The following is an 18389-nucleotide window of genomic DNA, read 5'->3' as shown; positions in this document are numbered from 1 at the left end:
AGGGAAGCCCCGGCATTGTGGGATTTAGTTGTGGCTATACTGCCCATTGACGATCGCTTTTGTGCCAGAATGGAGTCAAGAGAAAGTCTCTTCTCAGCAAGCTGTATTTCGTGGACTAATAGTGATTCCGCTTTCATGAGAAAGGCGCCGAGAGTACCCTTAACACCTCCCCCACCAAAGAACCTGTTGCCTTGCGCTTGCTCATCCCGCAAATTGATCAACTTATGTCAGAGGAAATAATGGATGAGGCCAGTACCTTTAGTAGCTTTTTACGGTCCACCACAGTAGCCTCTCTGTTTCCTGGACCCTTGAAAGAAAGTGGGCCCTTCAATCACCTCCTAGCATTTATCGATGCAGTGCAGTAGAGTTTTTTTTATCACTTTTCGCCCATTATCTTGATATGTTTGCAATTTAATGATATGATAATAGGTAGTCCTATTACTGCTGACTATTCTGATTCAAGCATGTAAATATATGAAAGATCCAATCCTGAAGAAGAAATAGGTTACCTACCTGCAGGTATAGCTCTCTGGTATTGGTATCTTTCATGGATTCACATGCGACTCACCCTCCTCCCCTAGAGGCTCTCCCTTACCATTGGACTATATTTGTTCACACTCTTGCTCGAAAGTCTGAGGGAACTAGCCTCTGTAGGTAAGGTTCTAGAGAGTGCTGCAGTATAATTAGCTAATGTCTAAGTTTGTTCCTTTCTTTAAAAAAAGGTCATAGATAGGCTATGAAATTCATGGCCTATATATATATATATATATTATATATTTTATATATAATTATATTTATATATATTTTTTTTTCGCTCCACTGCCAAAAAGAACTTTGACACACCAGCACTCGCAGTAGGTTAAACCTAGTTAGGTTTATTGCACAACAAAATAATAAAACAGACGCGTTTCAGCACTTGCCTTCATCAGTGTCAGCTGGCGACGGCGAGGCGGAATTAAATAACGGCAAATACAATCAAAATCAAAAACGGACCACTGTCCAAATCATAAGCGCCATCTTGTAATAGCTAAACCAAATCAACATTCAAGCAGTTCAGGTATAGCTGATCAGATTACTGTTGGAAAAAATTCATGTGTTATCTGCTTTTGCATTACACAGGATAAGCAATTGCATCCTTATTTAAAGCCCTGGATGGGCAATCGTTGTGAAACAATTAATTCAATGTCATTTTAATTTTTACTAAATCACAGTCCAACATTCTCTGATATAACCTGTATTATTGTATCATGCAGTGGTGTGTCTCGGGGAAAGCATAATTGTGTTGGAATATTTTGCAACCATAGAGCCCTGTATGGGCGTACAGTGAAAAAAGTTATTTATTTAAACTATTCATGGTTTATTCTAGAGTCACTGACTGTTCTAAATGGAAGTATACATATTACTGTATATCAAATAGTCCCCTGACTCTTTACTGCCTTGGTTTCTTTAAATCATTCTTAACAAGTACACTGGTATCGACACAGCTCATAGTTACTCTCTTGTATCATAAATTACAGATGTGTTGTTAATTCTTCCCCCGCGTTACGACCTCCAGGTGACTTTGTTTGGAGTTCATGATGTACCTCGACTCCAAACTTCTTAGTTTCCGTTTGTAGTCTCCCCCTCTTGAATCTTGTAGGATGCAGTCTAGACTAAAAAAGCTAAGAAGAGTTCTATCGCTAATATGGTGCGTAGCGAAATGACGAGCCATCGGATAGTTCTCGTCCTTATTAGCGATGGCCCGTTGGTGTTCTAATATCCTTAGTTTAACTGCTTTTGTTGTGCTCCCTACGTAACGATGTCCGCAGGGGCATTTCAGGCAGTACACTACATACGTGGTAGAGCAGGTTATAAATGTAGGAATTTTGATCTTAACTGCCTTGTGAGGTACCTGATATGATAACACTCTCTGACTCGTGCTACAAGCCTTGCATTTCCCACATGGGTACGACCCATGCATGGTGTGTAGTTCTGTTTTAGATCTTTCTTTAGACAGGTGGCTTTGTACTAGCTTGTCCTTTAGGGACTTGGTTTTCCTGAAGGTTATCATTGGATGATCCGATAGATCCTTGCCAATGACGGCATCTGATTTTAAAATGCCCCAGTTCCTTAGCATGATGGCTCTCACCTTACTCGCTGCCACCGAATAGTTGGTGATTAATCTTATTATGCCATTACCACCCTTCTTTGCTCTGTTCTGCCTCCCAATCAGGAGTGTCTGCCTGTCAGTAGTTAACACTTTTCCTTTTGCTTGCGAAAGCACAGTGTGAGTGTAGCCACGTGATATAAAACGTTTTATGCTTTTTTCAGCTGCATCCTCAAAGTCCTTATCCAGAGAACTCTTGCGTTTTATTCTCAACAGTTCCCCGTAGGGGATGCTTTTCACGAGGGTTCCGGGGTGACAGCTCCGTCCATGAAGGACGGAGTTCCCCGCTGTCTCCTTTCTGTAAAGCGCAGTTTGAATTGCGCCTGAGTCCACAAAGACCCTAAGGTCCAGAAAATTGACCTCTTTCTTGCTCATGTTATGGGTGAAATGCAGATTCGAATCATTGGTGTGTAGGGCTGCTATGTATTCTTCTGCTGAGGATTCTGATCCCTTCCAAATAAGGAAGAGATCGTCAATGTATCTCCTCCAGCAAATTTCCCTATCCACCCATTCAGCCTTGTCATCCGCCCAGGCAACCTGCTTCTCCCACCAGCCCACGAATAGGTTTGAGTAGCTGGGGGCGAAACAGGTGCCCATAGCCGGCCCCCTGATCTGCCTGTATCGTTGGTCCTGAAAAATAAAGATATTGTCATTTAGACAGAATGATATAAAGTCCATTATCATCCTGCTGTGTTCCAGGTATCTGGCAGATCTTAGGTCCAGGAAAGTTTTTACCACTCTCATCCCATCATCGTGCCTAATACTCGTATATAGGCTGGAAATGTCTAAAGTTATCATTATCAGATAATTTTCCCACTCCACATCCTGTATTTGCCTAAGAAAGTCCTTGGTGTCTTTGGTGTATGAACTGAATTGAGTTACCCATGGGACCAAAAACGAATCAATGAACTTCGACATATTCTCCGTCAGTCCTCCAATGGACGATACAATGGGCCTCCCTGGTGGTTTAGTGGAGTCTTTGTGTATTTTAAGCAGATAATAGAAACTAGGTAACCTAGGTTGTTTATTCTGCAGATATAGGTACTCTTCTCTGGCCAAAATTCCCTTGCCATACCAATGTTCAATCATGGTATGGTATTCACGTACGCTTCGTTGATATTCTAGTTCTGTTGTGGGTAGGTAGTTGTCGCGGTCTTGTAGCTGGCGTAGGGCTTCCTTGCAATAGTTCTGACGGCTCTGAATCACAATATTTCCGCCCTTGTCAGAAGGCTTTATCGTCAATAAAAGCAATAAAAAGAAAGATATTTCGTGGTTAGACACAACACTCTGACAATTGGCTACATTGCAGACCACATTTCCTAATTGAATAGCCCTAGAGGCTGCGTCGTATTACAACTTCGATGATAGGGAATGATTCAAGCATGTGAATCTATGAAAGATACCAATACTGGAGAATTGCAGTTACAGGTAAGTAACTAACATATTTTCTTATTTTGGCCTCAGAGACATTTACGGTAATTCTGGTTATATGGAACTGCGCTATGCTTATACATATTCCGTTTAAAACAATTTGATGTAGACATTTCAGATTACAGCATTTTAACTGTGTGCTCATAAACATTTTCCTTTACATTAGCTTTAATACTTTGCATGCCACTGTTTTTATCCATATGTGGTAAAATGATCTATTTTTTATTTTGTAAGATATTATGATATTCAGGACGGGTCAATTCCTGGTCCTATTGGACAGCGTTTTAAGAGAACCTTGGAGAAGTACAGAAACAAGCGTTTGGAGCTGATTGAGTTTCAAAGTAACATCAAGGAAGATCCTTCGGCAGCAGAAGCTGTTGAATGCTGGAATAAATATTATGAAGTCCTTATGCTCTGTGGATTGTTGAAAATTTGGGAAGATCTACGTCTGAGGTAGGTCAAAATTTTTGTCAAATGTTGTGAAACAGTACATAGTAGAAGATAGTGCATTACATACTCACATTTGCTGTCACCATAGTACTAAAAACAAAGGAATTTCCTGGCAGTGTGTTATTATTATGCACCTTTTTGTTTAGACATTTAATACTCACTCAGCGTCATTAGGGCTTAATCCTAACTGTTTGATGTTGTCTTGCATGCTATTGCAGAGATGCTCGAATTAATCTTAGCCACTGGTTCATAGTTTTTCTCCCACTGTACCACTCTATTCAGACCCCTGCCATATGGAAATCAATCTTGGTTCTTTCCAATAGGAACAGGCCAGCCCGAATGGCCATGACAGGTCCCCTCTGGAAGTTACCCTTGATTGGTTGTGGCATTCTTTGGCCTCCTCAGTGAGGTATATCGTGATTTCTATGGCATAACGAGTGTGGGACCCACGTCTGGGCGTATCTGTCATACTTATAGTGTGGACTGTAACAACAAAGTGGTGGATGGAACACTTGAATTAATCTCATCCTCTTGTGATCACTTGCAGCTGTATTCCAGTTTATAATTTCCCACTGTGTCACTCTGGACAGAGTCTAGCCATATGCAAATCATTCTTGGTTCAGTTTGAGTAGGAACAGACCGGCCCAAACCTACCTGCCAGGTCACCCTCAGACAGAGACATAATTCCCTTTTGCAGCAGGACCAAGATCTTATTCAGGCTATTCTGAGACGGTATGGGGACAAAATATCGAAAACACAAATATAGTGGGACAGAATATCGTGTCAAAAATATTGAGGACAAGAATATCGTGAAGGTCATTTCTTATGAGTAAGTAAAGTTTTACTATATATAACTCCACATATATGTACTTAGACGATAATATATCTTCAAGGTACGTGGATCTGGAGTTAAGAATAGTAAATGTATACCTATCTATTTGCACTTACCTACTCGATATTCTTGTCCTCGATATTTTTGACACAATATTTTGTCCTCGCGATATTTGTGTGTTCGATATTCTATCAGTGAACCTCTGAGACGTCTACGACCAAAGCCTCGTCGACGATAAACATTGTTGAATCAGCCTAGTTGTCTACCTCAACCTCGTCTACAACAATCTCGATGACAATACAAATGACAACGAAAGCGCCGTATTTGTCAACAAGAACAAAAAACACATATTCCAGAATAATTTAATGTAAAAAATTAAGGAGACTATTATGTGAATTTCTGCAACAGTCAGCAATATATGGCAAGGCAATATGTGAAGCCATTTCACCAATTTGCTCTGCCTCTGACTTCAGAGCATGGGTCAGGTCCACGTAGCTCTAGTACTAGACCCACAGGGCATGTTAAAGAATTACTCCAAAAACTTTACCGAGCCTCCTAGGTCGCATTGTGTCTGATATTTCATCATCCTCCAATGCTCCAACTGTCAAATATTACCATGCTTTCTGGGTGATGCATTCCCCACCAGATAAGTTTTGGTGGTTTTCATACCCTTAGGGAATGAGTGGCCAAACTTCCATTAGAAAACAAGCAATTGTTTTTTTTTCTTTAGGATTTAAAATAGAAAAGCTGTGAGACCTATTACACTGGTTGATATATTCGGGAGGAATTACAATCATGGAAAACTCTATCACCCATACCCACTGAACCAGCAAGGAGGCGTTCCCTGCAGTTCCTGGTGCTACTGTATGGGCTTCCAATTCACTGGCAATACAGGGCAGGTATATTCACCAGATGTGGTCAGACATTCCCACATACATAGAATGTTTGCTGGCAGACAGAATGCGCATACACAAAAAAAGATTCTGCACACCAACACCAGCAATCTGGCCACTACTATAGCTGCAAAAACAAAATATTGCCTGTATTTTGGCTTCTGACTAACTGTATGAGAAAAGCCAAATAGGGCCAGCGGTATTGAGGGTAAAATATCCATAGACATACAATCACTAATAAACCTAAACACCTCCTCCCAAAAGTGTTGTAGCCTAGGGCATGTGAAGAACATATGCTTCCAATCGCCTGCTCCTGCCAGATTACATCTAAAACATTAGTTCGGAAGTGATGGAAACCATTTATGTAGTCTGAGGGGGGTGTGATACACAAACCACCTTGAAAGGAAGGACATTCTCTTGAAATTGGTCTCCCTCAAAGCCCTATTCCCAAATTCACACACTTGTTGCCATTCCTTAATGTTAAACCAGCATCTTGTTTCCTGAGCAATTTTTTAAAGCATTGCCTCAGCAAGACTCTTGCTTGAACCCTGTCGTAATAATCGATACCAAGGCTGCTTTTAAGATTATTCTTTTCCTCTTATTGATTATTTTGTACTACGAGAAAGTAAGTTATCTACCTAAAACTGAACCAAAGATCACGATTCTGAATTTTGCATTGTAATGCGAATACTTCCCATGATATCCGATTGGTCCCATTGTAAAAATCTCCTTGTTTACGAAAACCTAGACTATTATAGGACTGCAGCACCTTTTGTTAAAACTGGAGACCCCATAATTCGCAGTCTGAGGTCAGTATATGCGTGGCATAATGTAATGTTGTAAGTTTTATGAAACAGCTGCATATGTTTAGCAAATGTCTTCACAACCTTATACCTTGTCTTTTTAGGTAGCTTTGCAGTGCGCAAGAATGCTGGTAGCTTGATTGTAGTTTCTAATAGCATATGGTTTAAAAAAAAGTTATCACATTTTGAAGCAGGGACAGCCAGCTGAGTTCATAAACTAATTAACACAGATTGATAATAGGTAGAGAGATGATGTAATGCAAGTCCCCCTACTCCACGTTTAGTTGAAGAATAGATTGCTTGATCCAAGGTTTTTTTTTTTGCCCATACAAACTCCTGGATAACTTTGACGACTTCATTAAAATATGAGATTGGTCAGTCAAGAAATACTTTATTCGGTTCAATTTACAAAAACCATAAAAGTACAAGACACGCATAAAAAATGGTCCAAGAATCACAATACAGCATTAAAAAGAGCATCATTCTACAGTTAAAAAAGAAACGTGCATCGGTTAAAAATTCACAAGATAAAAAAACTTGATTCAAGTTACAGTGGGCAATGTTTGTGGTAGATGTTCTACGTCCAATTAATCTTTTTGCCCAAGCTCACTGCAATGGTTAAAAATGTAGCCACATTATAAATTTACCAAATATATGTTAACAGTTGGAGATACAGTAAAGCTGGTTTGACCTGCCTGAACCCTCTCCTCTTTAACAGGGGTATAATGAATTTTTTCCTGATGTCTTTAAAGTGGCCACAGAAAAATAAGTAGTGGGCAGTGTCCATGATTGAGTAACCATCACAGTTACATAAGTTCAAATCCAAGTCCCTGGTCCAGCTGGGACGGCCAGAGATTAACAAATGGGCTTTGTTCAATCGGAACTTGGTGAGAAGATCCCTTTGGTTTGGGTTGTTAACAACCTTCAGATAGAGTTCCAAATCGTGGTCTGAAGAAACAATCAATTGGTGGGTCCTAACAGAGGGCTTTAACAGCTCCCTGCTTTCTCTGTCCATGCCACTGTACTGCAAAAAAGTGTTCTTTGTCCACTTCAAATCAGCTTTCACCAGGACAGATGGATTGTGAAACAGTTCAGGCCGTCCCAGCTTTACACACATCTGTTCAACATATTTCAGCCAGGGAATCTTGTTCCAATGATCTAATTTTAAGCAGTCCTTCAGGATTTCATGGTTAACTTCCAGCTCTGAATTGAGCCATACCGATATCCATTTTAAAAGGGGGGCCATAGAAACTCGATCCTCCAAGAAGTCCACGCCGCATTCCTGATGGACTATGAAGCTGGCAGTGGATCTTGGCAAGGAAAGAATTGATTTTAAAAAGTTATCTTCAATCACTTGGAGAAATTTAATAGGCCTAAAGCCCCACAGGTCTACACCATACATAGCGATGGCAATACATTTAGCAGCATACACTTTTAAAACTTCCTCTATGGGCTTCACCCCAAGTTTGCGTGAAAAACCCAGGACCGCAGATATGGATCGAGCCAAAACCTTTTTCTTCTCCAACATTTGGGGGTGCCATGTAGAATGGTCATCAAAAACAACACCCAGATAAGGGAATCTAGAAACTCTTGACAGCTTGTGGCCGTTGCAGTGCAGTGTCATTACATTTGTTTTGGCCTTTGCATTGTGGCCTACCACCATAACATGAGATTTGCTAAAATTAATACTTAAATCAAGATTTGTCATAAAAATATAAAAAGAGTTCAACAGGCTTTGTAAACCCACTGCGGTTCTAGCTATAAGAGCAGCGTCGTCCGCATACAGCAGTGCGGGCAGTAGGTATTTCCCTGCCCTGGGTATATCCTTGCAAGCTGTACCCAATATTCCGCCCAAGTCATTGATATATAGTGTGAAAAGCAGGGGAGCAAGAATGCATCCCTGCCTTACACCGTTAGTAATACTGATTTTCCCTGTACAGTTCCCTTTTCTATCGTAACGAACCGTGGCAGTAAGGTCCCTATGAAGGTCCGCTAGAAAATACACAATGTTTGGGTCAATTCCAATACTAAGAAGCTGGCCCCACAACTTGGATCTGTTAACTTGGTCAAATGCCGAGGACAGATCCATGAAGGCAATATACAGGGATCCTTGCTTTACTTGTGTGTGTTTCCCTATGAGCAGTTGTAGGTTTAGACTTTGATCGATGGTACTACGCCCCTTTCTAAAACCATACTGAAGGGGGGAGAGGGTGTTAGTCTCCTCTAACCATTCAGTAAGTTTGCTTAGGACCACTCTCCCTAGGACTTAACCGCGGAATCTATAAGGGATATAGGGCGATAGTTTCCAGGTTCCCCCCTTTCCCCTTTTTTGTAAATAGGGACAATCACTGATTGGGTCCATGATTCTGGGATACCTGCTTTGAAAATTCTGTTGAAAACTCTAGCTAAAATTTTGGACCAGAATAAAATGTCAACTTTAAAAAGGTCGGCGGGAACCCCATCCGGCCCGGGTGCTTTATTACTAGTCATTTTCCCAATGGCCACGGCCATTGGTATTTTTAAATGAAGATTTTAAACCAGGAATATCAGCAGAGGACGTAATGCTATTTTTACTAGGGAGACTCAACCTACTATCGACAAAGGTAAGCGATTTTACTTAATTTAAACGAAACAGTTGAGAGAAGTCACATATAGGCCCAGGTATCTAATAGGTCTTAATGGCAGAAATTGTAGGCGTACAGGAAGTACGGCCTCTAGTGAATTATATAGGAGAAGCTCCGTTTTGGACTGGTTAACCTTACACTACCCCCCCCCCCCCCACCCCCCCGCCCCCTCCTTTCCCACCCCCAGTTCTGTAAATGCTTGAATTTCCCCAAGCGCGTTCTGAATGTTTGCCTTATCTGGGTTCAGGTATAAAAACAAATCATCTACAAACAGCTATATCCTCTCGCTAGCTCAGTTACGCTGGTGTCTGTTAAGGTACGGCTTTCAGCAATATCAAGATATAGATGCTCATCACTTTCTCTTTCTGAACGTACAGAACCATCAAATAGTTCATGAAAGAATCTTTCAGAGTTTTTTACTCCAGTAGGGGCTTCATACCTGGACTGGTACCTGAAAATAGTTCTATCACAACTCATGAACGGAGCACACCTCATTTTTCTCACATGGAAGGTTGTTTTGTTACAAGCGCTCACTCCGACCAGGAGGGTAGAAAAGATACAGGCTTTCTCAACTCAAGAACCCTCTTGCGCCTCGCAGGCAATTTAGTATTTTTCAGAACCAAAGAAAATACAAAGACTTATACCCAAAGTTCCTTCGGATTTTGCCTCCATGAACATATAATATTTTGGACTTCCTTCCCAAATCCAACATCACATGCTAAGAGGTCTATTTATTAACAAGGTATCAAAGGATATCTAAAATTCCCCTTCGGTTGCGCTAAAAAACTCATGATAACTGCTGTACTCAGATTAGCACACTATTAGAGGTGCTCCAGTCACGAGGTCAACCATTGCTCGATTAATTTCAGCTGCACTCCAGTTCTGCCACTCAGAGGCAGCATCTCAGTGACAACCAGAGAAAACTCAACTAGGACAGTTTTCACCTCAAGTATTTTGTTTGCGAAGTACCTTTGGAGAAGATATGTCGTGCTCCAAATTGAAAGTGGCATGTCTTATAGGATAGTCCCATCATGTATACCCTGTTTTTCATACATTTTCCTATCCACACGACTATAACGATTCTAAACAGGTGACATTTTACCTAATAGCTTGCTCCTGTCTCTTCGACACCAGACTCTTAATCTTCTATCATAATCCCTGTACCTAACGTACATAAACATTTTTTTTTAACTCTTTATTAGTGACTGCACACTGAAAGTACATACATCTCGGATCATGAGCATATCACAGTCCTTTTATCTTTTCTCTTACACACATCTGTAAACTTCTGTTTTGCATCATGTACATAAAGTCTCGCAGTGAAATACAGCTATGAGGCCAAGGAAATCAAAATAAATATCTACTTTTATACCAATGTCAATTACTCTCCTTGATGCTACATGTATGAATCACTTCAGACCTGAGCAGTATTAATATTAAAACATTAAACTCCCCCCCAATCTCCCCCCCCCCCCCCTCCAAACAGTCCCCCCTCCCTTAACCCACCCCCTCCTGGTCGCATCAGACTGGATCTGACAAGACATTCTGATAAATACATCTGCCGTGTGGATTCCTCACCCTGTGAATATCCCCCTTGCGTTAGCAACATTCGGAAATTCTTTTGTAGCCTCGCGCCGACGTGGACTCGGACGTCATAGAGACACGACATCGCTCCCGACTCCGCTGACGTCACCGACGCCTACAATAGGCCCAGGCCGGCGTGATGACATCAGTTCCCTTTTTTCCGCGTCGTCGACGCTAACGGTTTAACGGGTTACTCTGTAGCTTCTAGTATCTATTATACTTTGTTTCCTCGATTCTCCATTCTCTGACCTTTTTGCTCGGTTGTCATGTCGACAAAGAAGACAGGGTTTAAGCCTTGTAGAGAATTTGGGAAGATGATGTCCGTTACGGACCCTCACCAAGACTGCATATGGTGTTTGAGTTCGGATCACGACGTTGAAGGGTGTTCATCGTGCCAGAAGATGAATCCGAAGGCTCTTCGAGAGAGTGAGTCAAAGCTTCTTGTGGCCAAGCTTAAAGCGAGTAAGGTTAGAAAATCTTCGAAGCACTCGAGGAGATCGAAGTCGAGATCCAGGTCGAGGTCTCGTGAGGCGTCAGCTTCGAAGTCTTCGTCTGACCACGCTTCCGGTTCTCGAAAAAAACATAAGAAAAGGAGGCATGAATCCCGTCATCATTCAGGGGATAAGTCTGGTTCAAGATCAAGATCTCCCAGGAGGGTGAAGTCGAAAGTGATTCCTCCACAAGTGTCGGATCATGAAGGTGAGGCTTCCCCTTCGGAGTCGGTGGTCCATTCTCCGACTCCGGTTCCGGATCCGACTCCGGCTCCGTCTCCGGCTCATTCTCCGGCTCCGGTTGAGGCCGATGGAGTTCCTGTTGAGGGAGAGTCTTCGAATCCTGTTGAAGAAACAGATTCAAACCTACCTCGAGGTCATCCTGAGCATCCACCATTCCCGACACCAGGTCAGGACCCTTCCGCGTTTTTAAACGCGATGTATGGTGTTTTCTCGAGATCATGGTACCCCTCTGGTGCGCCTTCGGGTCCCATGGGTCCTATGTCCTTTAATTTGGGTGTTCCTCATTCATATGCTCCGGCACCATTCATGCCGTTTATGCCAACCCCGACTCCGCTGTGGCAGTACCAAGCTCCACCAGGGTCGATGCCGGTATCGACGCCGGCCCGCCCGAAGTCGATGACTCCGGCTCCGACGCCACCGGCTCCAAGCAAGTCTATGGATCCTCCTTCCAAGCCCTCGGATTCGGTTCCGAAGTCGGCTCCGGCGCCGTCGGATTCGGCATTGGATTCAGCTGCACTTCGAGTTAAATTCAGGTCTTGAAGAGAAGCTCAACGTCTGCTTGATGAACAGAGGATTGATGAGTCTTCTTCTGACATGGAGGAAGGTGAGCTGGATGGGGGTAGTTTTGACGACCTGGCAGAGGCAAGTGGTCTCGAATTTTCCCCGGAATGGTCTTTGCCTTCGGGATCTGATGCACCCTCCAGGGATGTTCAACCGTATCATGTAGTCATGAAGAAGGCAGCTGGACTTTTGGGTTTGTCTTTGCCTACTGTCGAATTTAAGTCAAATTTACTGACTGAGGTTCTTCATTCTCCAAGTTCAGCAGTGGAGCCTATACTACCATTTAATGAAGCCTTAAAGGATCCCATTATGGAGGTATGGAAAAAGCCTTTTTCTGCTCCTGCAGTTTCCAAAAGTGTGGCCAGGAGATATAGGGTGGCTCCTGAGGACCCTGCATTCTTGTCATCACACCCGTCTCCTGAGAGTTTGGTGATTCAGGCCGCATGTTCTAAAATGTCGATTGGGGCTTTTCCGCAGGTGCCTGGAGACAAAGAGGCCAAGAAACAGGACCAAATTGCAAGAAAGACTTTTTCTTCGGCTAGTATGGCACTAAAATCTTCTAATGCCACTTGCCTTATGGGAAGATATATTCATGCTCTAATAGACTCTATGCGTTCATTAATTCCTAAGGTTCCTGAGGATAGCAGAAAGGACTTTGAGGAAGACTTGTCTGACTCTCAAGCGGCTGCCCGTCAAGTCATCTAAAGCGGGCTTGATACTACGGATTCAGTGGCAAGGATCATGGGCACAGCGGTTGCCACTAGGCGTTCAGCCTGGTTGAAGTCATCTGATTTTTCAACTGATGTGCAGTCTGCTTTATTGGATTTGCCTTTCGATGGTGAGGGGCTCTTTGGGAAGAAAGCAGATGCGGCCTTGGAAAGATTCAAGGACAGTAGGGCAACGGCTAGATCTCTTGGCCTTCAGGTCAGAGGTTCTACGACCAGGAAATTTAGAGGTTTTGGCCGCTCCTTTCGTTCATATAGACAAGGACAGCAGCAGCAACAACAGCAGCAGCAGAATACCTTGTATAGATCATACAGGGGAAAGCAGAGAGCTCGTCCTCGAGGGCGTCAACCCAATTCCTCCTCCACCTCCTCCAACCCCCCAGCCTCAGAAAAGCAGCCCTAGATCCGCCATTCAGGATCATGTAGGCCCAGTGGGGGGCCGGCTTACCCACTTTCTACGAGATTGGGAATCGGTTACGTCAGATCTTTGGGTTCTCAATCTCGTAGAAAATGGGTATGCCCTTCCCTTTCGGGAATTCCCTCCCAATTACCCACCTTGCCAAGGGTATTGCTCAGAGGAACATCTGTTTCTCCTTCAGGAGGAAGTCCAAACTCTATTGAGGAAAGGTGCGATAGAGGTGGTCCCAGAGCGGGAAAGGGGTCAGGGACGCTACTCCCGGTATTTTCTGATTCCCAAGAAGGATGGCAAGCTTCGTCCAATCCTGGATCTCAGGATCTTGAATTTTTATCTGAAGCAGGAGAAATTCAAGATGCTCACCCTTGCTCAGGTTCTTCCGGCTCTGCTGGAAGAAGACTGGATGGTGTCACTCGACTTGCAGGATGCGTACTTTCACATCCCCATCCTGAAGTCGCACAGGAAGTATCTCCGTTTTACGGTGGGATCGCAGCACTATCAGTTTGCGGTCCTTCCTTTTGGTCTTACTACTGCGCCTCGAGTCTTCACCAAGGTGATGGCAGTGGTGGCGGCGCATCTCAGAAGATCGGGATTCCTGTATTCCCCTATCTGGGCGACTGGCTGATCAAAGCGGAGTCGTCGGAGATGGTGCTCCAACATCTGCAGGAGACAACCCAGTTGTTGTACAGGTTGGGTTTTTCAATAAATGTACCCAAATCTCACCTGGTGCCCTCCCAGCGCAACCTGTTCATTGGTGCTGTACTGGACACAACTGTATGTCGTGCATTCCCTCCACCTCAAAGGATTCACGACATACAGGAAATGATTCCTTTATTTTACAATGGAGCGGTTCCGGTCCTGAAGGTCCTTCGCCTGCTCGGTCTGATGGCTTCTTGCATTCTCCTGGTCAACCATGCACGCTGGCACATGAGGGCACTCCAGTGGTGCCTCCGCAGGCAGTGGTATCAGCACAACGGAGATCTCAGGGAGTCAGTGAAGATCTCCAGAGAAACTGCAGCGGATCTGTCTTGGTGGGGCGTGGAAGGCAACCTGTCTCAGGGGAAGCTCTTTCATCTGCCTCCTCCGGTGGCCACAGTGATAACGGATGCATCCACTCTTGGGTGGGGTGCTCATCTGGGGGATCTGGAGGTCAAGGGTCTTTGGTCTCCAGAGGAAAGGTTGCTTCACATCAACCTTCTAGAATTGCGGGCGATTCGTTTAGCGCTCAAGGCCTTCCTCCCTTCCCTTCGCGGTCAGTCGGTTCAAGTCCTGACGGACAACACGACCGCGATGTGGTACATCAACAAACGGGGAGGAGTGGGATCGCAGTGTCTCTGCAGAGAGGCACTGCGTCTCTGGTCCTGGGTTCAGGACCACCAGATTTGTCTGATGGCAAATCTGGCCGGGGTTCTGAACGTTCGAGCAGACGGTCTCAGTCGGCAGTTCTCTGCCGATCACGAGTGGAGGCTTCACCCGGAGGCGGTTCACTACATCTTTCAGATGTGGGGGACTCCTCGGGTGGACCTGTTTGCCACTTGCGAGAATGCTCACTGCCCGTCATTCTGCAGTCTCCAGTATCCGATGCAAGGAGCCTTGGGGGACGCGTTTCAGTTGAGTTGGGGAAATCAACTCCTTTACGCGTTTCCTCCCATACCCTAGATTCCTCGGGTTCTGAGGAAGATTCGCCAAGACCGGGCCCAAGTTATATTGGTCGCCCCGGATTGGGCAAGAAGGGTGTGGTACTCAGTTCTTCTCCACCTCTCCTCTCACCGGCCGCTCCGTCTCCCTCTCAGGGCAGACCGCCTCTCTCAGATGGAGGGGCAGGTTCTACACCCCCACCTCCAGACATTACACCTTCATGCCTGGAGATTGAGCGGGGCAACCTGAATTCCTTTTCCCTCCCGCCTGACGTTGTGGATGTCATCTTATCCGCCAGGCGTGACTCCACTAAGTGCATCTATTCTTATAGATGGTCGAAATTTGTTGAGTGGTATAGGGAGAAGTCTATTGACCCTGTGAGAGCCCATTTGTCTGATGTTCTCCAGTTTGCCCTTTCTCTGGCGCAACAGGGGCTTGCTGTTGCTACTGTGAAGGGCTACCTTTCGGCTCTGTCGGCATTTCTCTGCTTGCCTGACCAGCCGTCTCTTTTTAAATCTCCCGTGGTTTTGAGATTTTTGAAGGGCCTCATAAACATATTCCCTCCTTCACCTTTTATTGTGCCTCAGTGGGATTTAAATCTTGTTTTGTCCTTTCTGATGGGTGCTCCATTTGAGCCCCTTCACAAATGTCCCATGAGGCTTCTTACTTTTAAAACAGTCTTCCTCGTTGCAATAACCTCGGCAAGGAGGGTAAGTGAGCTTCAAGCTCTGAGTTTTAAGCCCCCATTCCTGACCATTCATGCTGATCGAATGGTTCTCAGGACCAGGGCTGCTTTTCTGCCTAAGGTGGTTACTCCCTTCCATTTGGGTCAGTCCATTACCCTACCTTCCTTTTATCCTCCCCCTCACCCTTCTAAGGAGGAAGAGAAACTGCACCGTATAGACCCTAAGAGGGCGGTTTCCTTTTACTTGGACAGAACCAAGGATTTTCGTTTGGAGGACCAGCTCTTCGTTGGGTTTGCTGGTTGCAAGAAGGGAAAGGCGGTCCCTAAAAGAACCCTATCAAGATGGATCGTTCTCTGCATTAAAATTTGCTACGCTTTGGCCGGTAAGGAACCACCAGAGGGTATAAGGGCTCATTCTACAAGAGCTAAGTATTCGACCTCAGCGTTGGCTAGAGGTGAACTGTTGAGAACATTTGTAGGGCGGCAACTTGGTCTTCCCTCCACACTTTCGCGAAGCATTACTGCTTGGATTCCGAAGTGAGGAGGGACGGTCACTTTGCTCGCTCTGTCCTTCAGGATTTTCTGGTTTAGAAGAGTGGACTCCCTCCTCCGGGAGTGGGGACTGCTGTGGGACTCTATTCACAAGGTGAGGAATCCACACAGCAGATGTATCTATCAGAAGAACAAGTTACTTACCTTCGGTAAGGCTTTTTCTGGTAGATACAATATCTGCCTGTGGATTCCTCACTGACCCACCCGCCTCCCCGTTGTCCACTCTTCTATGCCAGAGTTATTGTACTGTAATGTATATTTATTTTGATGTCAAGGAAATGTTTCAATTGCTTTCCTGCATTTGGTTTGCACTGTGTGTTTTGCCTTGACTATTGTGTACTGTGTATACTTTGTATATATCTACTGTCATTGGTCCGTCCGTGTGCCTCGATGGCACAGATAAAAGGGCGGAACTGATGTCATCACGCCGGCGTGGGCCTATTGTAGGCGTCGGTGACGTCAGCGGAGTTGCGAACGATGTCGTGTCTCTATGACGTCCGAGTCCACGTCGGCGCGAGGCTACAAAAGAATTTCCGAATGTTGCTGACGCAAGGGGGATATTCACAAGGTGAGGAATCCACAGGCAGATATTGTATCTACCAGAAAAAGCTTTACCGAAGGTAAGTAACTTGTTCCTTAGGTCGCATCTTTACCAATCAATAGGCTGCCACTATAGGATACCATTGTACGTACACCTTCTTGGGGAAGGGGTCAATCCCTCGACCAGCTTCTTCTACTCTGAACAGACTATTGAGAACCATCTATGTGAGGGACAAGTGAATCTATTCCCTCCAGCTTCAATACCATCTCATCCCACTCCATCGCTATGGGTTGTTTCCTATGTCTTCTCTCTTCCTCTCTCCTTAAGGCCGGCCCCTCTGCCGGACCCCACTGTACTAGGTCCGATTGACACGTGAAACTCCTGGGGATCTGGGGGATTTCCATCTCATTGTGGTGAATTTAATCGCCAAAACCAGGGCTAGGTCCAGGAATTTCAGTTTGACCTTCAGTGCTTTAGATCTTTTACACATTCCCACTAGACAATACAGTGTGTCTGTCGGGATAGACATTTGAGTGATCGTATGGAGCGTCTGACATATCTCAACCCAATAACCCGACAATCGAGGACAGGACCACAACATGTGAATGAAGTCGGCTTCGTCACCGTGCAGCGTGGGCAGCAGTGTGGGGAGTCAGGAAAAATACGGTGTATTCGTGTGGGCGTTAGGTATGCTCTGTTGAGCACCATTGTCTGGATAGACCTGAATTTAACATTACGAGAGACTCTCCTCAGGTGTTCTAATAACAGCTGCCACGTCTTATTGGACAACTCTGAGCCATGATCCTGTGCCCAGGTCGCCCTAAGGGTCGTAAGCGGCAGTGCTGCGTGTTCCCTGATCCCGGTGTAAAGCCAACGTACCAAATGACCCCCTTCGCCCATATAATACAACAAGTAAACCAATTCGTGTTGCGTGGGTTTTGTTCTTTAAGGTGCCCATGTGCTTTTAATATAATGTGAAACCGCAGCAAACAATAAATATAATCTTGGTGGGGCCCCCGTGATCTGTAGAAAAATGTCATGATCCAATAGTGTCATCCCCAAAAAAGGCCCATACGTCTTCCACCCCGTTGTCCGCCCAAGTCGGCACCGCGTTGCGTGCAAGTCTGCCTTGCGGTGTCGGAATACCTAGCAATGGGATATTCGCCGCGTAAGGGGGTACCGTGGACGTATAGGATAATGCTTTCTTCCAGCATGTTAATGCGGTGTATAAGAGGGGAGAGCAATTCGGGGGGGATCCGAGTTATTGGCAGCAATAAAGAGTGGAGTGCTCCGCGGTCTAGGGGTTCCCTCGTAAAGGCAATCTCATGCAGGTTCTTACCCGCAGTCCAATACAACAGCCATTGCAGTTGGCTGGCATAATAATAGCCCTTAAAGTCCGGCACTCCAAGCCCTCCCAGCCTGGTTTCCAGTTGAAGTTTCCGCAGACTAATACGTCGCCGCCCAGTGCCCCAGATCAGGTTAATCAGGAGAGTGTTGATGGAATTAAAAATGTGTTGAGGGAGAATCACAGGTATGTTTACAAAATAATATAATAGGCGGGGGAGCATAATCATTTTCGAAAGAGCGACTCTACCCATTATAGTGGCAGTGAAATCCAGAATCCCACGCTACCACGGAGTCGCGTAATCGCTCTCCTAATGTTCCCATCAATTTGATCATCAGTCTTTAAATATTTATGTATACAAATATATAGAAAGGACTCAGGGGCCACCAGAATCAAGTATGGTCCAAAAGGGATATGAAGGGGTCGCAAT

General features: G+C 44.8%; 1 protein-coding gene across 1 annotated transcript in view; it reads left to right on the top strand.

The window, feature by feature from the left end:
- Positions 1 to 18389, top strand: part of SHCBP1L (SHC binding and spindle associated 1 like) — a 1462574-nt gene that overhangs the window by 568875 nt on the left and 875310 nt on the right. The window contains exon 5 of the mRNA XM_086936360.1: positions 3812 to 4030. Coding sequence (XP_086792486.1) covers positions 3812 to 4030 — 219 coding nt within the window. The remainder of the gene's footprint in view (positions 1 to 3811; positions 4031 to 18389) is intronic.

The sequence above is a fragment of the Lissotriton vulgaris genome, chromosome 1_1 (assembly GCF_964263255.1).
Source record: "Lissotriton vulgaris chromosome 1_1, aLisVul1.2, whole genome shotgun sequence".
NCBI lineage: Eukaryota > Metazoa > Chordata > Amphibia > Caudata > Salamandridae > Lissotriton > Lissotriton vulgaris.
The sequence above is the reverse complement of the archived record's forward strand: the minus strand, read 5'-3'. Positions and strand labels throughout refer to the sequence as shown.